Source organism: Vitis riparia, chromosome 8 (genome assembly GCF_004353265.1).
Source record: "Vitis riparia cultivar Riparia Gloire de Montpellier isolate 1030 chromosome 8, EGFV_Vit.rip_1.0, whole genome shotgun sequence".
NCBI classification, from domain to species: Eukaryota; Viridiplantae; Streptophyta; class Magnoliopsida; order Vitales; family Vitaceae; genus Vitis; species Vitis riparia.
Genome location: NC_048438.1, coordinates 15,723,855 through 15,750,967, shown reverse-complemented (window position 1 = coordinate 15,750,967; position 27,113 = coordinate 15,723,855). Strand labels below are relative to the sequence as shown.

General features: G+C 34.6%; 4 protein-coding genes across 10 annotated transcripts; 3 read left to right on the top strand and 1 right to left on the bottom strand.

The window, feature by feature from the left end:
• Nucleotides 1–2,090: 2,090 nt before the first annotated feature.
• On the bottom strand, nucleotides 2,091–7,891 carry LOC117921200. 7 transcript variants are annotated; one of them, XR_004652298.1, is made up of 5 exons: nucleotides 7,542–7,891; nucleotides 7,347–7,407; nucleotides 2,994–5,530; nucleotides 2,508–2,896; nucleotides 2,091–2,402 (listed from the first exon to the last, which is right to left on the bottom strand). XR_004652298.1 is itself a non-coding variant. In XM_034839023.1 (5 exons), exons 4-5 carry the CDS (start codon nucleotides 5,388–5,390, stop codon nucleotides 2,600–2,602), a joined length of 2,694 nt encoding a protein of 897 aa, XP_034694914.1. In that variant the 5' UTR covers nucleotides 5,391–5,530; nucleotides 6,702–6,982; nucleotides 7,347–7,407; nucleotides 7,542–7,891; the 3' UTR covers nucleotides 2,100–2,599. The 7 variants fall into 7 exon arrangements, 5 of the variants coding, with proteins under 5 accessions (XP_034694914.1, XP_034694913.1, XP_034694912.1 ...); XR_004652299.1 differs by having other exon boundaries at nucleotides 2,522–2,896; XM_034839023.1 differs by adding an exon at nucleotides 6,702–6,982 and having other exon boundaries at nucleotides 2,100–2,896.
• A 6,383-nt stretch (nucleotides 7,892–14,274) lies between these two features.
• LOC117920657 (7-deoxyloganetic acid glucosyltransferase-like) lies at nucleotides 14,275–15,034 on the top strand. Its single transcript, XM_034838254.1, has 2 exons — nucleotides 14,275–14,362; nucleotides 14,613–15,034. The coding sequence occupies exons 1-2, from the start codon at nucleotides 14,275–14,277 to the stop codon at nucleotides 15,032–15,034; spliced, it is 510 nt and encodes a 169-aa protein (XP_034694145.1).
• A 2,255-nt stretch (nucleotides 15,035–17,289) lies between these two features.
• Nucleotides 17,290–21,303, top strand: LOC117920036 (TPR repeat-containing thioredoxin TTL1-like). The gene is made up of 5 exons (XM_034837383.1): nucleotides 17,290–18,790; nucleotides 19,836–20,031; nucleotides 20,116–20,282; nucleotides 20,373–20,703; nucleotides 20,916–21,303. Exons 1-5 carry the CDS (start codon nucleotides 17,739–17,741, stop codon nucleotides 21,075–21,077), a joined length of 1,908 nt encoding a protein of 635 aa, XP_034693274.1. The 5' UTR covers nucleotides 17,290–17,738; the 3' UTR covers nucleotides 21,078–21,303.
• Nucleotides 21,304–23,091: 1,788 nt separating this feature from the next.
• Nucleotides 23,092–24,028, top strand: LOC117919892 (copper transporter 6-like). Its single transcript, XM_034837178.1, has one exon. The coding sequence runs from the start codon at nucleotides 23,153–23,155 to the stop codon at nucleotides 23,609–23,611; it is 459 nt and encodes a 152-aa protein (XP_034693069.1). The 5' UTR covers nucleotides 23,092–23,152; the 3' UTR covers nucleotides 23,612–24,028.
• The last annotated feature ends 3,085 nt before the right edge of the window (nucleotides 24,029–27,113 follow it).

Here is a 27,113-nt window from a genome sequence, read left to right as displayed (position 1 = left end):
TTTTATTAATTTTAAACAAGAAATTTATTTATAAAACATTCATATTTAAAATATTATAAATTCATAAAATAATCAAAAAAATATTTATTATAAAAAAAGTAATGAATGTGAAATTATAGTTCTAAAACATAGTCGTACTATGGACAAATAAAACAAAAATGATTGAAGATTAGGAATAAATGAATTATTTTAACTTAATACTTAAATTTAAAAATAATTTTACGTTATATCATTAAGTTTTTTTGTCAAATATGTTTAATTTACATTAATTTATTAAATTATATTAAATTATTGAATTGATTTATCACACACCCTTTTAATCTAATCTTAAAAGTTCTCCTTATGGTGGGATCATAGAGGAGTACAAAGGATTATTAATCTTTTTTTGACACATGGATTGGTTTTCAGCTCTCCTTTTGAAGTGATGGAGTTGATGGTGATTAATGCAGTCGTCACATTGCTCCAAACCTTATGCTTGACTACTATTAATTCATATTTATTAAAAAAAAATTCAATCCAAAGTACTCAATACTAACAAATAAATATGATGGTGCGATCAGTCAGAAGTTGGGCCTCAGCTAGGAATTAAAATGCGTAGTATAATTTTGCCTCTCCCATATAAACCTCTAGGGATCAATTTAATCTCCCCATTTAATTTTCCTACTACTACAAATATTATCTTTTGATTAGAAAACCATTTTGAAATCGCAAAGACTAACACTAGGATATGGTTATTGGTTAGTGCAAAATTGCTCATTATTATTGTAGTTAAAATTTAGATAACTCATGGTATTGCATACAATGTATCATATTTTCTAAATATAAGGTGTCTTGACTGGTTTATAAAAGTTTTGCAAGGAAATATGACAAAGGACGACTTAAGTGGAGCACTTAGAAAGGGTTAGTCACCTTAGAAGCAAGATAAGTCAATGCCCTATTGATTCCCTTTCAAAAACCACAAAAAAAAAAAAAGTGAAAAAAGGAAATGGTTCGCTAGGCTAAAACCTAATAGTTAAACAATCCTTTTTGCACTTTTAAGCTCTTTCCATACTTTGTTCTTTGTTTTTTTTTTTTTTTTTTTTTTTTGATCTCAAAATGCCTTGTGGCCTTCTTAAACCCCTCTCTCTATCCTTTTACCAGTGATTTGAGCCACAAAACGTAAAGCTTCACTCACTTTTTTTCATTCTCATCACTTATCTTCTCATGCTCCTTCAAGCAAGCTTCACTAAGGATATTGCTAGTGCCTTGGGAGATGATTCAAAGTTGTCATCATAGCCCTAGCTATCATAGCATGCATGACACCTGACAGTGATAGAAAGTCATCGCATAGTGCAAACCATTCAAGGAAGAGTAATTCCATTTGCCTCCCAGATGACAACTCCTTAACATTACTCCACCTTCCATAAATAGCTAAACTATGAATGAAGTAGAGGGAGGGAGAAGCATGGAGTAGAACAATGTAAGAGTAAGAGAATGTGAGAAATAAAAGGGAAGAACTCTTTTTCAACAAAGTGTAGTTGTAATTTTACATTTTTATTTATATTTTTAATTCCAATTTTAATTTTCACTTTTATTCTTTTGTCTTGGTACCATGAGTTTGTGATTTGATTGGATTAAGGAGAGGGTGAGTTTAGGCTCCCATTCAATTTATAAAAGATTACTGAACGTAAGTTGGTGTAAGGGCTAAAACCTTTATCTCTGTCCCCATGTGTGATCATTGTTTGAAAATATCCTAAGTAGATGGTAGTTAGTGTAGTAATGATCAAGGTGTAGAGTCTTCACAAGACTTTGATCAATCTTATCTCATGGGATTAATTGAGAGGGGTTAGAACTCTTCTAGTGGAGTCAGTCATAGACATGGGGTCACAAACTTCATAAATATGAAGCTTAGCTCAAATTAATTTTTAGTGCCTTAAAGAAGAAATTGGCAAAGAGAGCAAAAGCTCTATGATATGGCGTCTATCTAAGATAGGATCATGAGGGAAAAATGCTTAAAGTTTAACCATTTTCTATTTATTTAATTTCTTGATTTTTCAATTCTCTTATCTTCAAAATTCAATATAAAAAATACAAAACACTTCCGTTCCATCTCCTTCTTGAACTAATTTCTCAAGGTTTGACCATCTGAATTAGGTACTATAAATTTAAAGTCCTTGCGCTTAGAGGTTAGTTGACAATAAGAGTACAATTCTGGGACACAATCAGTTATCAACAAGGACATAACAATATTTTGGCTATATACTTCAATTCGAGGCAAACCACTAAGTACTAACTTAATTTCCTTGGTTTTGATTCTCCATCTTCTCAGCAAGCCAAAATGGTCGCATCTATTCAGAAGTAGTGTGCTGAAGAGATGCGGCATGCCAAGAGAATAAGTCTACGGAAGCACCCTGTGATTCCCTCTGCATAAGCATGGCAGTCGTTAGTAGTTACTCTCCCAGGCATGTTGTTCACACGCTTTCAAAATGCTGATGTTATATGTTGTATTGCCTTTATTTGGTACATACATGGATTGTCTTACCGCTGATACTACAGAAGTTACAAAACTAAAACGGGCACAAATGTTGTCTTCCTCCAATTGCTGTTTGCAACCATGGGACTAGACTCTTCCAACAGGAGAGAGGGGAGGATATGGGACAAACTTTGAACCAGCATCCCCTTTGAGGAGAGTGGGAGTCTTTACTCCATCACATCCATCTGGAATGGGTTCCTCCGAAAGTCCTGCTTCTGACATAATGGCTTCTGAGAGAACAGGTGATTTTTGTTGGCTTGTAACTGCTGCGCAAATGGAGAATGCCTGTATCAGAGAGATTGTTGCATTGAATTCAACCGAGTAAATTCCCTCCTTGAATGGCACCATGCTGAAGATGGGCTTCTTTTCTTGATACCCTCCTCCCTAAACAGAAAATAAGGAACTAAGAAGCAAATTAGCAAATCAACAAAAAATTATAGAGAGAAGCAGGTGGTGCTCAGATGAAACTCATTAGCAGTACCTGAACAAAAAGATCAAAACGATTTGTGACATTGCAATGGTTGGGCAATCTTGAAGTCCAACAACAGTGATCTTGGCTGGTGAGAATTTGAAGTTTGCAACCAATATCCCAACCTCCGCAATCACATGATCCAGAAGACTTCCATCGATCGATCAAAGGTGAAGGTGCTCCTCTACTGGGCAACCCATGCACACCACTTGGAAGAATGACAGTGGTGCTAAAAGGATCCCCATTTTCTCCTAATTTACAAGAGCATCTATCTTCAGGCAAACATTCTTTGAATCCTTTCCCCATTAGATCTTTATTTTTATTGCTATCCCCTCCATGGTTCAAGTTCTCAATTGGAATTTTGATGACAATGGCTGCAAGCTCCCTGTTTGGCATAAACTCCGGTGTTTCCTCTTTTCCTTGTCTTAGGTCAACACCAACCAAGACAGACTCTTTCACTGTGTATTGGTTCTTGAGGTTCTGTTCAGACTCTGTGAAATGAGAGCTGGAAACATTCATCTGACTCACAACATTATAGACATAACTAGAACTGTTCCCTTTGCTACCTTGACTCATCCAGCTTCCACTCTTCTTTTTAATTTTATGAACAGAGTAAAATGTGTAAATCCAGCTCGAATCATCCTTCCCAGATGCAGTTAGTTCTTTCACAGTGGCAGCAAGAATTGTGCTTTTGTCGTTGACCACAAATTTAAACAAAGGGAGTCCATTCTTCATTGTAAGTTGCAAAACGGCTTGGATTGTTGATGCCTCATGCTTCTCATTATGAAGAGATTGACAGAAGTCTAAAGGTCTACATAAGCTTCCTTCCAATGCCTGGACAGTCTCAGCAGATTGGAGTAGGTTTGCTGCCTTGGGTCTCAGTAGCGGGTCCAGTAACCTTCTTAAAGGACTCGACCTGGCTCTGCTATTAGCATTTGCCTTTTCTCTGCTTGAGTTAACTGAACAAGCAGAAGATTCAGATTTTGCCGGACCAGACCTGACTGTAGCATATGTAGAGCTCAATTGTGGAAGAGCAGAGCCCTCCTTAAAACTGAAGCTTCTGCTCATCCTAGCTAGGCCAAGGGTAAACCGGCGATTAGGTGACGGATTTCTTCCTTTGGCAGTTTCCAGGTCCTGTTTTTTGGACATCTCGTTTACAGCTGAATTCATAGGTTTTGTTTCTGACTTGCCTTCAGATTGCATGGTTGGTTTCTCTCTTGAACATGGAGACATGTGACATGCATTAGATGGAAGCTCCATTCCCTGAGTGATGTTCATGGATTGTGGTTTCATATCTGAGTTGGTGTACAACTCCTCTCTACAGGGAAGTGGACAAGAGTGTGGAATTTCAGAAGGGAGTCCCACTGAGTGAATCTTCTCAGGAGAAAAGTCACCTGAAATGCGTTTTGGAAAATTTACTGTTGATTTTTCATCAAATAATTTTCTGCCTTCTGGGAGCTGAAATGCCTCTGAAGAACTGTTTTGAGGGAGATTAGTGGGTAAAAGGAGAACAATGTTCTTATGCTTGTCTGAGCAATGTTTGCGAGCAAGATCAGAATCTGATTCTTCTGACACTTCAACTCTCTTCTCAATTTTAGCATCTGAACTACTCATCTGTTTCTTTGTACTCAATGAAACCCCATGCTTTCTCAGGTTTGACGATGAAGTCCCCATTTCTGACATCTTTTGATCTACATCCTTTTTCTTGCGCAATGTCTCCGAATAACTTCTGCTAAAAGGCTTGTCTGTATAGGGGAGTTTTCGCTGCCTACCCAAGTTGCTATTTGGTGAAGTTTCAAAATCTTTAAGGCATGTAACCTTCCCTCGGGCTAGTTTGGCACCTTGAGAAAGATCTCCCTTATGAGATGAACTAATATTAGAACAAGATGACAAGTGTTGCTTACTGTGACGAATGCGAGTCCCATTCTGATCTCTACTAGACAAGGTAGATGATCCAATTGACGAAACCAATGATGAATTACTACCGGTGGACGATGCATTTGTGCTGCCTCTTTCTGGCACATGCTTCTGGTTATGCTTCCATTGTTCTAAGCGCTCCCAATCAAGAACTCCAAAATTCAAAGCCTTTTCTTGAAGGTTTTCTCCTTTTTCAATGCGCTGGAGATAACCTGGCAAATTCGACATGTGCTTGACAAGCTCATCATCTTTAGTTGCCTTTCTACTGGTGTGCTGCTTTTGGTGACCAGCAGAAAATTTCCGTTGGAACAAAGATCCTTCATTAACATTCGGTTGTACTATTGTATGCAGATCACCAATAGAATTTTCTACTTTAAACTTGTCTTGAAACTTTAGACTTTGATTTGCTTGGGGTGATTGGAACTTCTCCTTCACTATTTTTGAGGTTTGATGCTGCCTTGAACTACTTTTCAGCTCTAAACTGTATCCCATAATCCCCAAAAGATTCCAAATACTCCTCAACAAATTGTGTCTGATGGCAGGCTATTAAACATCATCACACTTCACAAGCATATTTTTAGCTGCCAGAGCGTGGTGCAAGTGAGGTTCCCTTTCTTTTGCAGCATTACATCCTGATACAGTCACAAAGATGAGGGTCCTTATTATGCTGAGTGTAAGTATCAGAACAAATGGCTGTTATTAATCTGTAGCCACAAGGTTAAGTATTTATAAGCATGGAAATCACATCATGATGGTCAATATGCAGGCAAGACGAACACTAGATTTTATTAGTAAGAAATATAGATAATACTTAACCTTGTGGGTGGGGGGGGAGGAAAGTAATATAATTTTGCCTAGGCATCACTGAATTCCTAAAAACTCACTCATTTAGAAAGCAGCAAAAAAATGCAATTGACCAAGCTGTTGAAATACCCTTGCTGCTGAAAATTAGACTACACCTTGCTCGCCAAATGGAAGAACCCTAATTGGAGAGATAATGATTGCTTCTGTTCCATATAAGCATTGGCAACATGAGCAACAGCCAAAGTTTTCCTGGTTTACATGTTATCTAAGCGTATAAGAAATATAATGAATTTTTCCTAGTTTATATGCAATATGATAAAATAAGGAATTTGATCATATGAAAGTTCCTTTCAGTTTTCAACTCAGAAAGGGCTCAACTCAATTTGGGAATCGACACACATCCTTAAAAATTCATGTTATTTGGGTTTTACATAAAACATTTTATACCCAACTGACAATGCATGAGAAGAGGAGAGAAAGTATGGATGCAGATGAGATCTGAAGTTCTACTATAAGAATGCTGAAAGCAAAATTAAGTATGACCACTAAGGCTACATCATTGTGAGGTTTGTTATTATACAAAATTTCAAAGAAGATGGCAAAAGCAAACCCACATAAATCTTGAACCAGCTTCAATTTTAGAGAGTAAATGCTCTAGAACACTATTTCAAAAAGTTACATGTTGAGATTCAGCAAAGTTCCTATGAAGTTTGCCTAATATTTCATAATTTTTAATATCCTAAGTTCTTTTTTCTATCAGAAAAATGTAATCTCAGCTCTGAACATCATAAAGAGAACAGATTAGTTAGACACTTAACCAGCCAACTTGTACTTCTAATACTCTCCTATCATAGAGAAAGATATTATGAAGCAATCCTTTTATGCTTGAACACTATTCATGAGGGCTTTTCCATGGCATCAATTGCTTCTTTGTCCAGGGCATAATAATATAAAGAAAACTTGATTTGTTCCCTTTGAAAAGCAATCTTGCAGTCGTACCATTTCCTCATAACTGGCAATGGCAGATCCAAGTGGGTTACCAAGTAGTTTATTAAGCCATAGGCCGATAACATCTTGGCCAAGATTACACACTCCCAAAAAGCCTCACAAACTGTGAAGCAAATTAGAAATTTAAGAGACTGAGTGTGCCATTTTCTTCTGAATCCTAGAACTTGAAATGGGGAGCGTTTAGATTGATTTAGTATTTTGGACTGAGAGCAAATTGTCCAGCGTGGACGTGGAGGCAGTTGCATTGGTCATGACTGCAGAGGTGCATCCACCTGGAAGCCAGATGAAAAATTAAAAAAGAGTTTGATTTGTCCATGAAAACCAATGGAAAAGTTTTTAAAATAAGATAAAATTCCTGGGCCATTCTTATCAGAGCTTAAGGGAAGATTCCGATAAAAATCAAAGAAACTGCAAATATCTACCTCTTCATTCACTAAATTCAAGCAAATTCCACAAAATTCTCACAGTTCATGCAAAATCAGTAATATGACTCGAATCCAACCATAAACTTACAGATCCAAACAAAAGCAGAACCAAAACATCAAATAGATACAACATCGAGCCTATGGTCGGTAGCCAAGAGAACAGAAGAAAAAAAACAGCAAAAGAACAAAACAGAAGGCATTTATAACTTACATTTTCAATTTCTTGGCAACAGAACAACCAAATATCAGTTTTCCATCCCTTCTCGCTCATTCTGTTTTCTCATCAGCCAAACAGAGCCAAGAATTGGTCTAAAAATTTCTCTAACATCAAATAACATACCGGAATAACAAAACAAGAAAATGCAGGATCAAAGAAATCGAAAACAAGATCCACTACGTCACTTACCGCAGAATCGCAACTCGGTTAACAATCTCCGCAACGGACGTTGCTTAGATTAAAAGAAAAGTAACGAACTGATGAAGTCAATAACGCACGAAAATCATGATACGTTTTCCGCCAGAGCAACAGCAATTACTGACAAGAAACAAAGGGAAGGGTTTCGTAACAGTGACTGTTACACTGCACTACTTCACTCAAGACAGAGAGAGAGAGAGAGAGCGCAAGAGAAGGCGGGGCAGGTATCCCTCTATCACATCAGGTAGCCGATGGCCCCACACCAAGACTCAGTTTCTTTATCGCGAATCTCAATGAGAGTCATGGGTCCCACCGTGCCCTACCTGTTGCGTCAGCGATTCTCGGGATTGGCTTGCTATTTAGCTGTAGCCTCTAGGGAGAGGTGGCTCTCTACCCGAAGTAGAATAATAAGCTTTGAAGTTTCGGGGCCTTCCACAATTGTCGCCCTTTATGCTCATTGTTGCTCACAACTCATTTTACCCGCCCTAATTCAATCCCTCTCCATATTTTAATATATTTCCTTAAAAAAAAATTGAAATGTTAAGATATGAAAGGAATAAATGATGATTTTGAGAAGTGTGAACGTAAAAGAGGCCTAACATATTCTTAACAAGGAAAGAGAAAGGAAGGAGAGTAGATATTAAATTAAATTCGCTAGGCGATGAAGTGGAATGATAGTTTTAGGGGGTGGGACTCCGGAGGTCAGAGTTAGAGGGCGGCCTGCTTTGAAAAGCAAAGGCCGAATAAACCCCACACCCCTTATATCATGGGAATCTTTTATCATTTTCATTCCAATCTTCCGCATGCATTCATCTCTCGCACCTTTTGCAGGCACGGAGTTGTGGGCGATCTCCATCCTTTATTAAAGCCAATAGAACAAATCTTAAAGCCCAAAAATTACAAGTACAAAAAATTTAAATTAAAAAAAAAAAAAGTCACTGGTAGCTGCTTCCACGTTGCTTTTACTTCACCCATTATCTATAGCTTCTTCTTCGTTTTATTTTGAGAAAAAAAAAAAAAAAAGAACTGGGATAGCAAAGGTGTCTGGAAAATTCCAATTTCAGAAAATAATTGAAGTTTCAAGTTGGAGCTTTTAAAATCAGTGGTACGCTTCTACTTTACGGTTACTCCATGATAATGACAAAACGGCAGGATCTTCAGCTTGTAATTTTGGCAACATATTACTTACCACTTTTGTGATGCTAAACCAACCCACAAGTAATGAGACTAAAAAAAAAACTTATTTAATGCACTGTGGAAATGATAACGACCTAGTATTTGTTTTTTTTTTACTTTTTGTTGAATATAATTTATTTTTAGAATTTAGGTTATTTATTTTTCTATTTTTTTATAATTTATTATAAATTTTTTATTAAATAAAAAAAATCAAAATATGTAACTTTTTTAGTAAAAAAAAATAATATATTGATTTTTCTTTATTTTTTAATATTTAATAAAAATAAAATATTACAAAAACAAACAACCTAACCTTTAATATTATTAAGCATTAAGATTCTATTCAAAATTATGTAAGGTAACAATAATAATGTGTAATCATATGGTATGTTTTACTCTCTACAAAATTTCAGTATTGTTACTAATTAACCAACACTCTAAGGAAAATTGTGGTTTTTGATTAATAATTATCATGGATATTTTTAATTTTATTTTTTAAATTACCATAAAAATGTACTGCAGTGCTGCAATCTAGTATTTTAGTAATAGTGATAATAATAAATATTGTAATTGGAAAAGATTTTGTAAAAGTCTCAATAAAAATCCTGGTGCTTCCTGGTATTATCTTTTTCTATGTTCTTAACTCTTATATATCACTTGTTATTGATAAATTATATTTGCTTTTGTTGTAAAAAGAAAAAAATAAAACATAAAAAAACTTAGGGGTTCATATTTCGTCCATAGTTTCCACTTCCCACGTGTTTTGAAAATCGGATTAGATATCGAGTGGTCCGTGGCCCAATTCCCATTCTGATTTGGTTAGGTTTTTTGAACCCTTGTATGGTTGAACCGGCCCTGCACTCGGCTTGTTGGACCGGCCTAACAGGTGGATTGGCCTACTTTGGCATAATTGTCCTAATCTCTTGTAATGGGCTTCGTTTTTTTTTTCAAAAAAGGAAAAAAAAAACCATGTGATGTGGGCTGGGTCTACTAATGGGCTGTTTGGGTGCATAGTAATGGGCTTTCATTTGTTTTTCTTGTGTTGATCTTATTTTTTCTTTATTGATTAGGAAAAGTATGTTTTCATACACTCATGTGAAAAAAATTGCAATAAGAACTTAAATTATAAAATACAAATTTCAAGTCGTTATTTAAAAATAATTAGTATTTCATACCTATTTTTTGTTAAATGTACTATTTTTAACCATTCAGATATTACCTTTTAATGATATAGATATTATCTTTGACCATTTTGGGTATATTTATTTTAAACTTTAAGGATAATGAGTGAAATTAGTCCGAATTCTTAAAAAGATTGAGAGAAAAAATCCAAATTATGTTATTTGTTGTTGTATAATACATCTTGATTTTTAAGAGAACAAGTAAGAGAGGAGGGATGTGGACGCATACATCATGTTTCCTTTATATTAATATTATTAAAATGATAACATTTTATTAATTAGAGTAAAATATAAATTATTTTGTTTGGCAGCAAAATGACTAAGATAAGCCATGTATATGCGAAAATTTGTAATCCAATGGCATTGTCGGTTTATAACATAATAATTAATATAACATTTTTCATTTGAGCAAATACTAATGACAAATACTTTTATTTTACATATAGCATATCTATATTTTAAATACAGCGTGACCTTCTCAAATGACACTGCATAAGAATACATACAAAGTTATTGATATGCATTATAAAAATTATCGATGAATTTGAAAAATAGTACTTAATGGTATCTCTTCCTTATCATTCAATGAGTATAACCATTAGTAGGCAGTGGGGGAGTTAGAAACTTTGTTTAGGAGGGAGAAAACCACCTATATACATCATAATAAAATTTGAAAAATGGTTAATGGTATCATCCTTTATCATTCAACAAACTAAATAATTTTATGTATAATTGGTAAAATTAAATAAACAAAATACTAATCTTAAAAAAGAAAAAAAAGAATCAATTGAATTTTTCAATAAAAATAAAAAATAATAAGAATTCTAAGTAATATTTTTAATAATTTAAATAAATTTTATTTACAAATGTATATTTTTCTTATTTTTAATTATTAAACAAAATCTATGAAACGAATTTATTAAAAAAAATTATCATTTTAGTATTTCGAACAATTTGAAATTTAAAAATAAGACATATATATATAATTTTTGCCAGCCTAATTTTTAGTCCCATTATAAACACAATTGAATATCATATAAAATTTATTAAATTATTTTATTATTTTGCCAGTCACTGGTAGCTGCTTCCACGTTGCTTTTACTTCACCCAATATCTATAGCTTCTTCTTCGTTTTATTTTGGGAAAAAAAAAAGAACTGGGATAGCAAAGGTGTCTGGAAAATTCCAATTTCAGAAAATAATTGAAGTTTCAAGTTGGAGCTTTTAAAATCAGTGGTACGCTTCTACTTTACGGTTACTCCATGATAATGACAAAACGGCAGGATCTTCAGCTTGTAATTTTGGCAACATATTACTTACCACTTTTGTGATGCTAAACCAACCCACAAGTAATGAGATTAAAAAAAAAACTTATTTAATGCACTGTGGAAATGATAAGGACTGTTTGTTTTTTTTTTTTTTACTTTTTGTTGAATATAATTTATTTTTAGAATTTAGGTTATTTATTTTTTATTTTTTATAATTTTTTTATTAAATAAAAAAATCAAAATATATAATTTTTTTAATAAAAAAAAATAATATATTGATTTTTTTTATTTTTTAATATTTAATAAAAATAAAATATTACAAAAACAAACCACCTAACCTTTAATATTATTAAGTATTAAGATTCTATTTAAAATTATGTAAGGTAACAATAATAATGTGTAATCATATCGTATGTTTTACTCTCTACAAAATTTCAGTATTGTTATTAATTAATCAACACTCTAAGGAAAATTGTGGTTTTTGATTAATAATTATCATGGATATTTTTAATTTTATTTTTTAAATTACCATAAGCAATCTAGTATTTTAGTAATAGTGATAATAATAAATATTGTAATTGGAAAAGATTTTGTAAAAGTCTCAATAAAAATCCTGGTGCTTCCTGGTATTATCTTTTTCTATGTTCTTAACTCTTATATATCACTTGTTATTGATAAATTATATTTGTTTTTCTTGTAAAAAGAAAAAAATAAAACATAAAAAACTTAGGGGTTCATATTTCGTCCATAGTTCCCACGTGTTTTGAAAATCGGATTAGATATCGAGTGGTCCGTGGCCCAATTCCAATTCTGATTTGGTTAGGTTTTTTGAACCCTTGTATGGTTGAACCGGCCCTGCACTCGGCTTGTTGGACCGGCCTAACAGGTGGATTGGCCTACTTTGGCATAATTGTCCTAATCTCTTGTAATGGGCTTCGTTTTTTTTTTTTCAAAATAGGAAAAAAAATCATGTGATGTGGGCTGGGTCTACTAATGGGCTGTTTGGGTGCATAGTAATGGGCTTTCATTTGTTTTTCTTGTGTTGATCTTATTTTTTCTTTATTGATTAGGAAAAGTATGTTTTCATACACTCATGTGAAAAAAATTGCAATAAGAACTTAAATTATAAAATACAAATTTCAAGCCATTAATTAAAAATAATTAGTATTTCATACCTATTTTTTGTTAAATGTACTATTTTTAACCGTTTAGATATTACCTTTTAATGATATAGATATTACCTTCGACTATTTTAGGTATATTTATTTCAAACTTTAAGGATATTGAGTGAAATTAGTTTGAATTCTTAAAAAGATTGAAAGAAAAAATCCAAATTATATTATTTGTTATTGTATAATACATCGTGATTTTTAAGAGAACAAGTAAGAGAGGAGGGATGTGGACACATATATCATGTTTCCTTTATATTAATATTATTAAGATGATAACATTTTATTAATTAGAGTAAAATATAAATTATTTTGTTTGGCAACAAAATGACTAAGATAAGCCATGTATATGTGAAAATTTGTAATCCAATGGCATTGTCGGTTTATAACATAATAATTAATATAACATTTTTCATTTGAGCAAATACTAATGACAAATACTTTTATTTTACATATAGCATATCTATATTTAAGTATAGCGTGACCTTCTCAAATGACATTGCATAAGAATACAGACCAAGTTATTGATATGCATTATAAAAATTATCGATGAATTTGAAAAATAGTACTTAATGGTATCTCTTCCTTATCATTCAATGAATATAATTATTTGTAGGTTGTGTAAGGACCCCTCCCTGATGACACGTGACACGCATTTCTATCCGGATCAGCTCCATCCAAATTTCCCCAAGAGGACACGTGGCGCGCTTCCCCTATCCAGACTCCCTCAGGGAGAAAAGCACACGACACTCGCAAACATCACATCCGGACAACCGCCATATTACATCCGGACGACTACCATATCCTATCCGGATATGTTTGTCCGGATCGTTGACTGAAGTAAAGCATGTCTTACTACGTCATTCCGACAGCCTGTCACAACCCACGCTCCGCCACCTGTAGAGAGAAAGGACAGGAATGATAGCAAGTCACTTCCCACAATCTCTGACAGCCGCCCGTAGGGTGATGATGGCCCTGCCATCACCTAAAGGCATCATGACGAGTCAAAAAGTCTTCCCATCATTAAAAAGGGAGGCAAAGCTTCTGACACTATATATATGAACCTCCACACAAGGAAGAAAGTAAGCTTGCTATACTTAGTGAAAGACCAACTGATTAATCTCTCATATATGGCTGACAAAACCATCGGAGGGTGTGTCCGGACACACTGTCCGGACATCTTTTGCAGGGACAACTAAACCAGAACTCAATCTTGATTGAGAGCATGCGTCCATTTGGTAGCTACTGGATCATAGGGACGCGAGGCCTCAACAGGCTGGGGGAGTTAGAAACTTTGTTTAGGAGGGAGAAAACCACATATATATATCATAATAAAATTTGAAAAATGGTTAATGGTATCATCCTTTATCATTCAACAAACTAAATAATTTTATGTATAATTGATAAAATTAAATAAACAAAATACTAATCTTAAAAAAGAAAAAAAAATCAATTGAATTTTTCAATAAAAATAAAAAATAATAAGAATTCTAAGTAATATTTTTAATAATTTAAATAAATTTTATTTACAAATGTATATTTTTCTTATTTTTAATTATTAAACAAAATCTATGAAACGAATTTATTAAAAAAAATTATCATTTTAGTATTTCGAACAATTTGAAATTTAAAAATAAGACATATATATATAATTTTTGCCAGCCTAATTTTTAGTCCCATTATAAACACAATTGAATATCATATAAAATTTATTAAATTATTTTATTATAGTCGATTGAAAATTTGAAAAGAATCTCTACTTTGTCGTTTTCTCTTATCAGTTTGACTAGTGACTGATTCCCATGGAGTCATTCTTGCGTGTGTGTGTGTGTATAGTGTAATGTGGTATCACTAGGATATATGAAGAAGGCTGTGAAGAGATGAGGTTTTTATTTTAAAATTTTTGTGTAATTATGTGCGTACATATAATCATGTTAATTGCAGGAGATGGCGATATAGATGCTCCCATCACCTGCATTCCTGGGCTAGAAACGGTCATGTGTCGCAAAGATCTTTCAGGCATGTCCAGTCGAGGTTGAAAAGCCAGGCTCCCCATTGATGTTACGGGAAACCTTAGGCACGACCAAAGCCAGCTTCAGCCATTATACTCAATACCCTTGAAGAATTGGAAGCCACAGCGATTTCTAAACATGCCTCTCTGTACGTTCCCAAAAGTTTACGCCATTGGTCCACCGGATTCTCTCTTGAAATCCCTCACAAAAAAATTCTTCGCCATCTTTTTCATCCGGCATTAATACGTGGAAACAAGACAGAAGGTGCGTGGCATGGCTAGAATCTCAGGCGTCGAGATCAGTGGTACATGTTAGCTTTGGAAGTATAGAAGCGTTGAGTCGTGATCAGCTGTTAGAGGTGTGGCATGGGTTAGTCAACAGCGGTAAGCCATTCTTGTGGGTGTTACGGCCAGACTCTGTTGCGGAAAAGGAGAGTGATTTCGTTGGGACTCTGGAGAAGCTTGAAAGGGCGTGCATAGTGGGTTGGGCGCCACAAGAGGAGGTTCTGCTTCACCCGGCTGTTGGTGGGTTTCTGTCCCACTGTGGGCGGAGCTCAGTGATAGAGGGCATTCTGGGACGTGTTCCTATGATTTGCTGGCCACAGTTCGGTGACCACCATATCAGCACCATGAGCGTAAGGGGAGCTTTACAAGTTTGGCCTCACAATGGACAAGTGTGATAGCTAGGCTCACGTAGAGACATTAATTGGTGGGAGATTTGATGGAAAATAAGCGAGAACGAGTGATGAAACCAATGGACGAGAATGCAAAAACGAGTCGTGAGCGTGTTGCTGAGGTGGATCTTCTTACTGCAACTTAGAAAAGCTATTTGAAGACACAAAAGCAATGAATCTTGTTGGCAAGGCTTCCAGTGGTGGGGAGGCGATTGAAGACATAAAGTTAAAAGATCTTGTTGGGGACGCTTCCAATGGCAATGGGGGCATTGAAGAAATAAAGGTATTAAAAGGTCTTGTTACCAATGCTACCAATGGTTGTAATGGAGAGATTGAAGACATAAAGGCTTCAAAAATGGAAGTACAGGGGCGTTGAGGTGATGATAGTTTGTTATAATTGATCGAAGCTTGTTTCTTTGGGATGAAGCCAAGTGCAAACTTGGTCTATCTAATAAGTAATAATAGTCTTTAAATACAAGACTGGCTGACTGGGTATCTAGAGTAATGCTCTCATCCGTCATGCTTGGCTTGTAATACACAAGCATTTGCATTTATCTTTGGCCGGTTCACCGTGCTTCATTTATCGGGTTCCCGTGGAAATAGACCCAATTGACTCCCCTTTAAATAAAAGCTTTTTCAATCTCAAAAAATGCCACATTTTTTTTGCCTCCCTGATAATTAGCCCATAATATATAATAATTTCACGTCTTAATAACACGCTCCATCTTTGCCTGATTGGTGCAACCATGCTTCATTACTAGTCCATTAAGAAATAGCAATGAGGATCATGTCGGTGTTGTATCAAAATCTAAGCATTGCAATAACATATATCGGACATGAATAATAGTTGGGTCAAAAATATATAAACTTAAATTATACTTAATTATAAAAAAGGTAAGATATATTATATTCCATTTCACTTATTTAATAATCAAATTAAGTCTTATATTAATTATAATTAATGTTTTAATCAAATATTTTGATGACATAATTGATTTATTTATTTAAAAAAAAATTAAAATAAATCAAATATGAGTTAAATAGTTTAATGTTATAATTAAACTAATCAACACGATTATTAAATAAGTTAATTTAAATTAAATTCATGTTATCCTAATTGAACTAAAAATTATTTGTTTATTAAATAAGTTATATACACTGTTAATTTAATTTGATGATTGGAGGCGGTGCCTGATAACTCAAAAGGTGAATGAATATGCTTCTAGAAAGAGTGGAACCTACCATTCCCCCGATCCATGGGCAGTTTTAACTGTTCCAAACAATAATTTGAGAAAAGAGATGGCCCCAAGTAGAGTTATCGCACTCCAGATCACATGCTGTTTTGTTTGCAATATACCACTAGTTCATATCATTCTCAACCAAACATGTCTTTCTTTCTTTAGCTGGACGAAGCAAATACAAGCCATATTCCTTCCACAGATCAGGGCCCTCTTATCATTCACAGCTCCACTCAGAATTGTGCCACTCTGGTATTCCTTTCCAATAATATTGCTCCCTGTCCTCGCTCATTAATAACATTGGGCAAATGTGCTGATTTTTGTATCTATAATTTGCCTAGTAGGTCATCTCAATTTTTGTCACTATAAATATTGTACTATCATATATATAACCCTTTTAAACAAAAATAGGTTTAATTTTCTCATTTTTGAAGAAGAGAAGAAATTAAGAACATTGAATTTTATTTTTTATATTTTATTTGTTAAAAACATAGACAGGAGTTCTTAGAAAGCCCAAATCAATCCGAACCAATGGCTGCTTCGATATGGTTACATAAAGTCTAACTTGATAATTAGAATTTTCAAATTGCTTTTTGACTAAGATTCGGAGAAAAAGTGCTCTTAGTTCCTCATCACATGATTGCAGGAAGCAAATATAAAAGATTATGTTTTATAACTATCTCAACAAGAAGCTTAATTAGACTAGGATTTTATGTGAAGATTATATTATCATTTGAACAAAGATATCAAAAAAAAAAAAAAAAAAGTCAACTGCCTGTAACGGGTTAATGCCAGGGTTAGTGGAGAAAAATGGTGGGGTTTGTGCCAGCTCGAAACCTCATTCTCGCTTGGTGTGGAAGCAGAAAGAGGCAGGGCACATGAGAACGTGAATGCTGCTGGCATAATGGGGGTGCAGGCTTAACTGCAAAAGGTCGTTTTCTTAGTGACCAAAGCCTTTTCAAGGTTTTGGCTGTGATGGATAAGGACCTCCCAAAGACAAACGACGCTCATGCCTAGCAACCCACATGGCCAGCTTGCATTCTATGGATTATGATCACTTCCATGATTTCCATCCCAAAACTCCTCTTCTACCCAGTTTCAAATCCATCTTTCTTCAGATGGGTGTCAATGCAGGAGTGCGTAATTTGCTTTGAGAATTTTTTTATTTTATAGCTACAGCACATCCAATAATGTTATTTCTTATTATTTCCCTTTCTATATTTGAATTTTCCATTTATGTTTCTAATCCCTTACTGTGGAGTGATTAGAAATCACGTCATGAAGCATTCTTGATTCAATGTATCTTCTGCATTGATGGTTTCTTTGTAGTCTCTTTAAATTTGAGCTGCGTTCTTTAATATATTCTTCAAACGGGTTTCATTCTCTTCTGGAATTGGGTTATGTTTTCTCCATAATATCTCCCCAAGTTCGGTTGTGATTTCTTCCGGCTGTTTCCTTTTCGGTGTTCTGCCATGGGGTTTGATTCAGGGAGATTGGTTGTAAGCTCCAGCAAATTTTCTGTTTCTTCAAAGAAACAGAAGTACTGGAGCAACAATATTGTTGGAAATGCAACTGCGGTTCCTCATAGCTTAAAGCCCATTGCAGGAAATAGTCAAGAGAAGATATCCATTAGCGGGTTCAGGGATTCGAGGACTTCAAATTCAGGGAATTTGAAATATCAAAACAGCGGGAAGGATTTCGGTGGACTCACTAGGCATCCCAACGTGAATACCCGAAAAGATGTGAAAGGTAATGACATCTCGAGTCCCACTCCTTCCCCGTTCCCATCTTCTCCTTGTGATTCAAGAAAACGCTTGTTCCATCTTCCCTCCATCTCATCCCATGAAGGGAGCCCAAAATCTGCTAGGATAGACTGCTCAAAAACCCCTGTATCCCTTGGTGGAGGGAATGTCCCCAATGACAACTTTTGCAATACCCACACTGGATTTCCAACACCCAAAAGCCCCAACACTAGAAGCATCCTTTCATTTGGAAACATATATAAAGCTTCCAAAAATAAAGTCTTGCAGAACGACCCGCATCACACTAAATATGTTCAGGTAAATGGTGTGCCTGGCATTGAAGGTAAGATGGGTTTGGGAGCACCTGAACCAAGTCAATCAAGTAAAAATGTTTTAGGCTTTGGTGGATGTAATTATGGTCATGGAAGCATCATGAAGGGTGTAAAGAATGTGGAGAACCTTTCAAATGTTTGTGAAGTTACCAGAAGTAAAGCCTTGGCAGAAAAGCCCAACTGTCGAGTGGTTCCACATTTTGAGAGTGTGGAAAAGCTTAAAAATGCAGGAAACCAAGAATACAGAAGAGGACGCTATAGGGAGGCAATATCCTTTTATGACAAAGCTATTGCTTTGAATTGTCAAAATGCAGCTTGCCATAACAATAAAGCTGCAGCTTTGGCTGGCCTCGGCAAGTTTACAGAAGCGGTTGGAGAGTGCCTGCAGGCCATCAATTGTGATCCATCGTATTCTCGTGCTCATTACCGACTGGGAACCCTCTATACCAGGTACCATTTTAGCTTATGAGTTCATTCACTTTTATAAGGCTGATACACTGCAATTCTGTTTCCCTTTTTCAATTTTGTTTGTTTCATCTCCTAATGCTATGTTCATAACAAAAAAATGAAGGTAAATACGATAACAATAAGAGTAAAGAAAACTAAAAAAATATTAAAAATTAATTATTTTTATATGTTTTTAAATCATTTTTACTTAATTTTATTTTTTATATAAAAATTAAATAATTTAAAAATATTTAAAAATTTATTAATTTTAATTATATTTAATTCTTTTTCTTTTTTTTTTTATTTATAATAAATCAAACATGACAAAATACAGGTATTCTTATTCAGTTTTGAAATGCTAAAAATATTAAAAATACTTTCGTAATCAACACCAAAGGGATTCTTATTCATTTATTTATGATTGATTATCTTCCTCTCCGCGCATTTTTGTTAGCTTGAAATATGGGTATGGCCACCAAAAGTTCAAATTCTATAATACAAGACTGAGCTTATAAAATACAATCATTTTTGTTTGTTTAGAGACGGTGATGTAAGACAAAACTGGAAAAAAAAAAGTCTTCTTTCTCAGTTTCTATTTTTATACTGTCTGCAGATGGCATTACCTCTAAAAGTGTGTAGGGCCATGGGGTTGTAATAGCCGTGTAGATTGGTGGGTACATTTCCAATGATTATTTATGTAATTTTTTTTCTTAATTTTGATACCTCGCATGAAAATGTGGTAGCCGTACCAGTGGTTATGAATGAAAAGTTGAATCTACAGAAAAAATTTTGACACCTACCAAACTTGTAATCATATCCTTTGTTCGGAAACAAACTCATCTTAAGACAGCCTTACCATTGTGCATATGCTTTGATTGCCTTGAGTTCAATATGGGATACTGTAGAGTCTCACAGGGAAGAATAGACTGCTGAATGAGTCCCCTTTGACTGAATACTTCGCTTCTTGTCCTTCAATTTGACTCTACAATTTTATAGGCGTGGAGACCAATATAAAAAGTTAATAATTCCTCTTTCTAACAACTTCTAGGTTGGGCCGTGTGAAAGAAGCAAAATGGCATGTCAAGTTGTCGGGGCATGATTTAGGTTCAGAGGCCATGCAGCGTCTTCTGCATCTTGAGGTACATTTAACAAATATGCAAAAAGCCAGAAAGGTTCAAGATTGGGACTATGTTTTGAAAGAAAGCACTCTATCTATTGAAGCCGGAGCTGATGCATCAAACCAGGTAATTAGAAATGCATATGTATATATTTGTTTAGATGATATAATGAATGTGAATTATTGAAAAAAAAAAATATGCTTGTGTCAGGTACTTGCTGCTAAAGCTGAAGCTCTATTAAAGCTTCACAGGGCAAAGGAAGCGCTCGAATTATTGATGGATGCAAAGAATTCAGAAGAAAGTAAATCAAGAAAAGCTGGTGAAGAGGCACAATGCTTGCTGATAATTGAAACTCAGATCAATTTGTATCTTGGAAGGTCAGTGCATTGTTAGCTTAGTTTGTTGTCCCGACCATCTTTTAACCTAATAGTTGTAAACTTTGTGACTCAAGTTCAACTGAATCACAGGTTCGAGGAAGGGGTTCTGGCTGCTGAACAGGCTGTTAACTTGCACTCCAGTTCTAAGTCATTAATGTGGCTAAGAAAAGCTAGGGGTGTTGCCGATGCTCGAAAAGCTGGAAATGAATTTTACAAAACTGGGAAGTACTTGGAGGCATGTTCATTGTATGGCCAAGGTCTGCAGCATGATCCTACAAATTGCGTCTTGCTGTGTAATCGAGCTGCTTGCAGATCTAAACTTGGGCAGTGGGAAACAGCTATCGATGATTGCAATGCTGCTTTACGAAACCGTCCTGACTATTCCAAAGCACTTCTACGCCGTGCTTATTCTAATGTCAGGGTATGATTCTAATGTTCGCATTCTTTTGAAAAAAATAGTCCTTTTTGCAAATGAGTTGGAGCATTGGGCCCTTCCTATAGAATAGGGAAATGAGACGCTGAATATTTACATTCGAGTTCATTTTGTTGTTCTTTCAGTTTCAGTTTACTTTTATTTCATTTTACTGTCAATCAGAAGTGGCTTTCAATTTTTTTTTTCCCTCCCTGAATCAGCTTGAACGTTGGGAAGAGAGTCTGAGGGATTATTCTGTATTGAGCAAGGAGATGCCTGGAGATCACGTCATTGCGGATGCTCTTCTTCAAGTCCAGATGGAGCTGAAAAAGGCCAAAGGAGCAGGTGCATACAACATCGAGCTCTGGCCTCTGAGAAGCTAGCCCATTCAAACTGCCTGGAAACTGCCATAGTAAATAAGAGCATTCACTATTTTAAGATTGATATTGATATTATTTTTGTCCCTATATATTTACATGTAAAGAACAAAGTGTTCTTTGGCTTCTGTTCATGTGATGCCATACCATATAGGGCGAATGTATAGTTGATAGAAATTCTATGCTACAAATTTTCTTAAGTAAAAATGCAGGGTTTTAAAATTGTAAACAATATCCAACTTCCCTCACAACAAATTTTGCACTTTCCCCTCTTCCAATAGGCGATATATGCCTACTCTATCCATTTTTGCAGGCGGGTATTGAAGAAAACATATACAGAATGTGAACTGGAACTAAAAATCTTGACCATGCCATAGGCTTTGCAGCTCATATTTATACTTATATAAAATGATCACTTTCAGTTCATTAATATCAAACATACAAGTGCCTCGCTTAGTCTTCATCCAATAACATAATTTGCACGTCACACAAGCGATCAAATTGTTTGCTTATTGCATAGCTATTTTTATTCATGAGCAGACTTCTGTAGGTTTTAGTTTTTCAAAATTATCAAAATTTAGCTCTTTAACTCTTCGGATGTTATTATTCTGACTTGTGCGCAAATCACGCCCAGTGCATTGTTCCTGGGCCTCTGAATTGTGTGGTATAGGTAAACTGGGCTTGGGCTTGGAGTTTTCTGCATGACTTTCGTGATGTGTTCTCTTTGAAGTCTTTGGTATGGTTGAATTCGGACACGTGGACGGCTCTCTAGGGAGCAATCCTCCAGGCTTATGTGGATGACAAAAGCCCTGACCCCCCAATTGACTTGTCTTTTGATTGTGTCCAGAGACTGCCTTCAGAGGGGGTTATAGCACATTTATGAGTACTATTAGAGTTCTTAATCCATCCCACGCGCTTTTGGTTACCTCCATCTTATTTTAATAATTTCATTAGGAAAACTCAATTTTATCTTCCGTTTTTTTTGTCCTAAACTTTGATATTAATGTTCATATTTAGATGGTCTAATTGATCATTTTTATTATTTCCTTTGGGCGATTAAACAACACCCAGCTCTGTTTTCTTCCAATTAACTTTATTTTCTTGGCACTTCTCTCCCACAAAAACATGACATAAATTATTATTATTATGACAATAATAAAAAATCCATAAATTAAAAATATCAATATAATTTTATAATATTTTATATTAGATAACGGAGAAAGTTTATAAGACTATTATATATATATATATGAACTTCTCTTAACTTTATTAATGTGTTTTAAAACCATGAAAATTTGTTTGGGCTCAAAACGAATAATATTTATATAATTTGGTGCAAATTGTTACAAAATGGTATTAAAGTTCATCTTTATTTGATTTAGTGAGAGGTATTTATCTGTTTGATCTGGTAATCTCATGAGACACAATGAGAACATTATATGAGTATTTGTGATACCCCATAATCACTGAAACTATTATATATGTATAGATTTATCTTAACATTATAAATTCATTTTAAACCTGTGAAAACCCTTTTGGATTCAAATCGAACAATATTTATACAAGATATCGATTGTTCCAGATTTTGATAAGATGTAATTTACTTGCCCAAAAATTGTCATTGCTTAAAATTGATTTGTTTGTTTATTGATTGAAAATTATTATTTTTTCCTTTTATAACCTCACTAATTAAATTTTGTGAGAAAGTTAAAAAAAAATTAATTTATTATTTTCTTATATGGTGGAAAACCTGCCTTGATTGAAAATAAATAAATAAATAAAAATTATTATGAAACAAATTTGTTATATAAACTCTATTTATGCATTTGCTAAATATTCGTATGTGTTTAAAAGATTTATATTTAAAATATAAACTGTTTATATAATTTCGTCAATAAACTAAAAAAAAATTGATAAAAAGAGGGTGATCACGGAGCGTGGACTGCCTTCCTCATAAAAGACCGTGGATGTGGTACACGCAGACTCTGCTGGCTATAAAGTGTAAGGGCCTATAATTTTTATTTGGATTTTAAGTTAAAACACTCTGGTTTGGTTTGGCAGAATCGCAGCATCACGAGAAGATGGAAAGCGGGAAAGCGCCGCATCACGATATGGGAGGAACGCCGCCGGCGGCCAATGTCTCCGGCACACACTTGCATCTGATCCACATGACCTTCTTCTGGGGCAAGAACGCTGAGATTCTCTTCTCCGGTTGGCCCGGAACAAGCTCCGGCATGTATGCTCTCGCCTTGATCTTGGTCTTTGTCGTCGCCCTGCTCCTCGAGTGGCTCTCTCGCTCAAGCCTCCTCAAACCCGGCCCACACAATGTCACCACGGGTCTCCTCCAGACGGCGTTGTACGCCATTCGCTCCGGCTTCAGTTACATGCTCATGCTCGCCGTCATGTCCTTCAACGGCGGCATTTTTCTCGCCGCCGTCGCCGGTCACGCGCTGGGTTTCTTGATTTTCGGGAGTCGGGTCTTTAAAAAAACGGGTGTGACGGCTTCAGATGAGCGGTCGGATGCCCCTTTGATGAAGTGATGGTGTGTTTGGTTAGTTGGAAATTGAATGCCAAAATTTAGTAGGAAAAAGAAAAATCAGTGGTTCAAAATGCGCATTCTAAATACAATCTTTTTCTGTTTTCCTTTCCATAATCAATCGGCCTTTCAATTGGGTTTCTAATAAAACAAAATGAAATCAAATGAAGGAAAAGAAATAAAATCAAGAAAATACAGTCGGGTGTTTGTGTTTGTGTTTGTTTGTTCCACCTGTGAATGCAAAATAGATTATTAAATTAGCATTTAGGAGTGTGTCAGTCCAACTTGGTTAGATTCAATACTGTTGGTTCACGGGATCAATACCCCATTGGCCGTACTCTTATCTTCCAGGTTGGACTTCTGCTACAGTCCTTGTAAAGCTTTCCAATTAATAAAATATGCATGATCTTATCAAACTTTACTCATAAAATTCCAATCATCGTCAACAACACCATTATTGCCTCTCCCTGGATTTCGCTTAGCTTCGCTTCATCTAAATTCTAAAATATGAATGGTAGGAACAGCACTTCATTTTTCACCTACAATTCCTGTGGCCAACAATCCTCTCAAATCAAATCAACAAACGTCACTATCAAATGCTTTTAAGAAGTAGGGTATTGTAATTCTTCTTGCATTTGAACAATTCTACGTTTGAATATTGTAATTAGTTTTTTTATTTTTAATATTATTTTTCTTTGACAAAGATTATTACCAACTTTGCAAATTGAGTTTCAGGAAAAAATAAAAATAAAAATTTAGCTTGTATTTGGTTCTCAAGAAATTTGAGACAAAGAAAACCAAAGGGAAAAATACTTGTCTTTTTTTTTTTTTAATATTTTTTTCTTATTTTTCATGGGATTAAGATGTATGGGAATTATTTTTTACCACTTTTTAGTGGTTTGGAGGAATTAACATAATAGAAAACTAAAAATTAGTATTCTAATATCCATACATATAGAGTGAGTTGACCCAATAATATTAGAATATTGAAAAATGTAAAGTCACAAGTCTAGTATGATTAAGAAAAAAATGAGTTTTTTTTCCCATTTTGTTAGAGTAATCGATTGTGTGAATACCAATATATATATATATATATATAATTTATAATTTCATTTGAGTTTTTTAAAATATTGTAGTAAAGAGGGAAAATTGTGTTTTGGGCTTCCTATCCCAACATAATAGCATTTTCAAACCCAACAATGGGAAATATGACAATCAATTTTTAATATGAAAAGTTTTATCCTTTTTGTGCACTCTAAGCTAGCTCCATCTTTTGTGCCCAAATTGCCCCTCCATTTATTCAACTCAGCATCCTTAGCAGTAGGGATGGCAACGGGGCGGGTTTTTTCGGGTACCCGCCCCGCCCCGCCCCTAATGGGACGGGGTTAAAATTTATTAAACGGGTTTGGGACGGGTTTGGGATTTTTTTTTTAAACCCGGGGCGGGTTCGGGTATTGCCCCACCCCGCCCCGCCCCGCCCCGTTTACATATAAAATTATTTTTAAATTTAAATTTAATTTAATTTTAAAATTAATTTAATTTAAAATTTAATTTTAATATTTTTAATATATAGATAATAATAAATTTTTTTAAAAAATAAGTTATAAAAAATATAATAATTTTATTATTTATAAAATATATTTATTTTAATGTAATTTAAAATTTTTAAAGTAAAAAAAAAAAAAAAAAAAAAAAAAAAAAAAAAAAAAAAACTAAACGGGGCGGGGCGGGGCGGGTATGGGAATTTCCCATACCCGCCCCGCCCCGTTTATTTTTTTTAATGGGACGGGGATGGGAATTGATTTTGCTAAACGGGGCGGGGTTGGGATAGGGGCGACCCGTCCCGAACCCGCCCCGTTGCCATTCCTACTTAGCAGCATCCCAACCTCCATATCACCTTCTCTCGTTTGGAAGCTTTCTCTCATATTTCTTTACTCCCGAAAACCCAAAATCTCTCATTTCAGTTCAGAAACCCAAATCCAAAACTCCAAGACAATGTTAAAATATGTCTTTTGGCTTGTCTAGGAGCCATGGGAGTCCAAGAGAATTTAGAAAAAACGAAATGAAGCTCGGGTGGGGAGAGAAGGTACCCAAAAACCGAAACCCTAACCTCCAAATGTGTCCTAAATTCGCAAATCTGTGTCCAAGATAGCTCTATTAAACAGAAATAGCATTAATCATCTCTCCTAAACCATTAAATCGACGAAATCCTTGAAGAATCAGAAAAAATGGTGCAGAAAATGAAATACAAGAGACTCTTAAAATATTGGGTCCCAACGAATCGGTTAACCCGTCCTCAACCGGTATTGTACCTTAGGTACTACCTTAATAGCCCTTAGGTTGATCTTAATCTACCTTATGTACTACGTCATGTGGGATCGATGACAATGCATAAGGAAACTTATCAAGAAATGGTCTACTCACATATGGGCCAACCACATGTGGCACTTTGGCACATGAAAAAAAGTTATTGCCGATCCCCTCAAGTATTCGAGTGGCTCACATGTAGTTCTTCAATTTGCTAGTTGTCCATCATCTTACTAATGGAAAAACCTTTCTCAACTTTTATGGCATACGTCTTTATCCTTCTATTGTTAATGTTTGGCATTTTTTTTGGACAAGAAATGATATAACCTCATTCCAAATATAGCTCACATCCAACCTCCAATGCTTGCATCTTCTCTTTACTCTACCTCTGAATTTTTGGGGCAATGGAAGCTACCCATTGCTACCATCAAAGATTGTTTGACAAGTCAATTCATAGGTCGATGCAAATCCAAGAAGGCTTTATAGCTATGAAACAAAGGTAAATTTCGTACATCTATATTCATTCACTATGGTTAAGTTTTCTTCCATAGTTCCACTACTAAGGAAAAATTGAAAAACTAATACAACGGATCTCCTATTAAAATTGATCAAATCGATGCAATTTTTAACAACTATAAAAGGTCTCAATCTAGGAATTTTGAAAACAAACTTTATTAATTTGGTTTTCAATTTCCTTATCTCAAAACTAGTAAAAACCAAACAAAAATAATTTTCTAAAACTTCCATTTCTTGTGATTTATAATTGTTTAGTATTTAACAAGTTTTTTTTTTAAAATATTTATTATTACATTTATTTCATAGATATTAAAGGAGTTCATTGTTATTATATTATGGTCAAATTAATTTCTAAATATATTCACTATATTTTGGATTAAATATTATATATATATATTGAACCTCAAACTTAAATTAGTTTTAATTACTTTTAAAAATAATTTGAACTTAATGTTTAACTTAACTTTTACACTCAATCGATCATTTAAACTGAACTAAACTAACCCTAAACAAATTTGTTTTGATTTAATTTTTCATTACTAAAAATTTAATTCAATTAAATTTTGATTCAATTATAAATTGATCATATTGGTTCAACTAATTTTTTCACCAAAAATCAACCAAATTACATGCACATTTTTACCATCCTACCTTTATCAATGTAGAGCCATAGTGGTTACAAT

Coding starts and splice junctions, on each gene's coding strand:
- LOC117921200 (XM_034839022.1), bottom strand. CDS start 5,390: ATGGGATACAGTTTAGAGCTGAAAAGTAGTTCAAGGCAGCATCAAACC. Junction 2,897..2,993: donor GTTTTGATCTTTTTGTTCAG/GTACTGCTAATG, acceptor TTTTCTGTTTAG/GGAGGAGGGTATCAAGAAAA.
- LOC117920657 (XM_034838254.1), top strand. CDS start 14,275: ATGTTAATTGCAGGAGATGGCGATATAGATGCTCCCATCACCTGCATT. Junction 14,363..14,612: donor GTGTCGCAAAGATCTTTCAG/GCATGTCCAGTC, acceptor CGTGGAAACAAG/ACAGAAGGTGCGTGGCATGG.
- LOC117920036 (XM_034837383.1), top strand. CDS start 17,739: ATGGGGTTTGATTCAGGGAGATTGGTTGTAAGCTCCAGCAAATTTTCT. Junction 20,032..20,115: donor GAGCTGATGCATCAAACCAG/GTAATTAGAAAT, acceptor TGCTTGTGTCAG/GTACTTGCTGCTAAAGCTGA. Junction 20,704..20,915: donor GTGCTTATTCTAATGTCAGG/GTATGATTCTAA, acceptor TCCCTGAATCAG/CTTGAACGTTGGGAAGAGAG.
- LOC117919892 (XM_034837178.1), top strand. CDS start 23,153: ATGGAAAGCGGGAAAGCGCCGCATCACGATATGGGAGGAACGCCGCCG.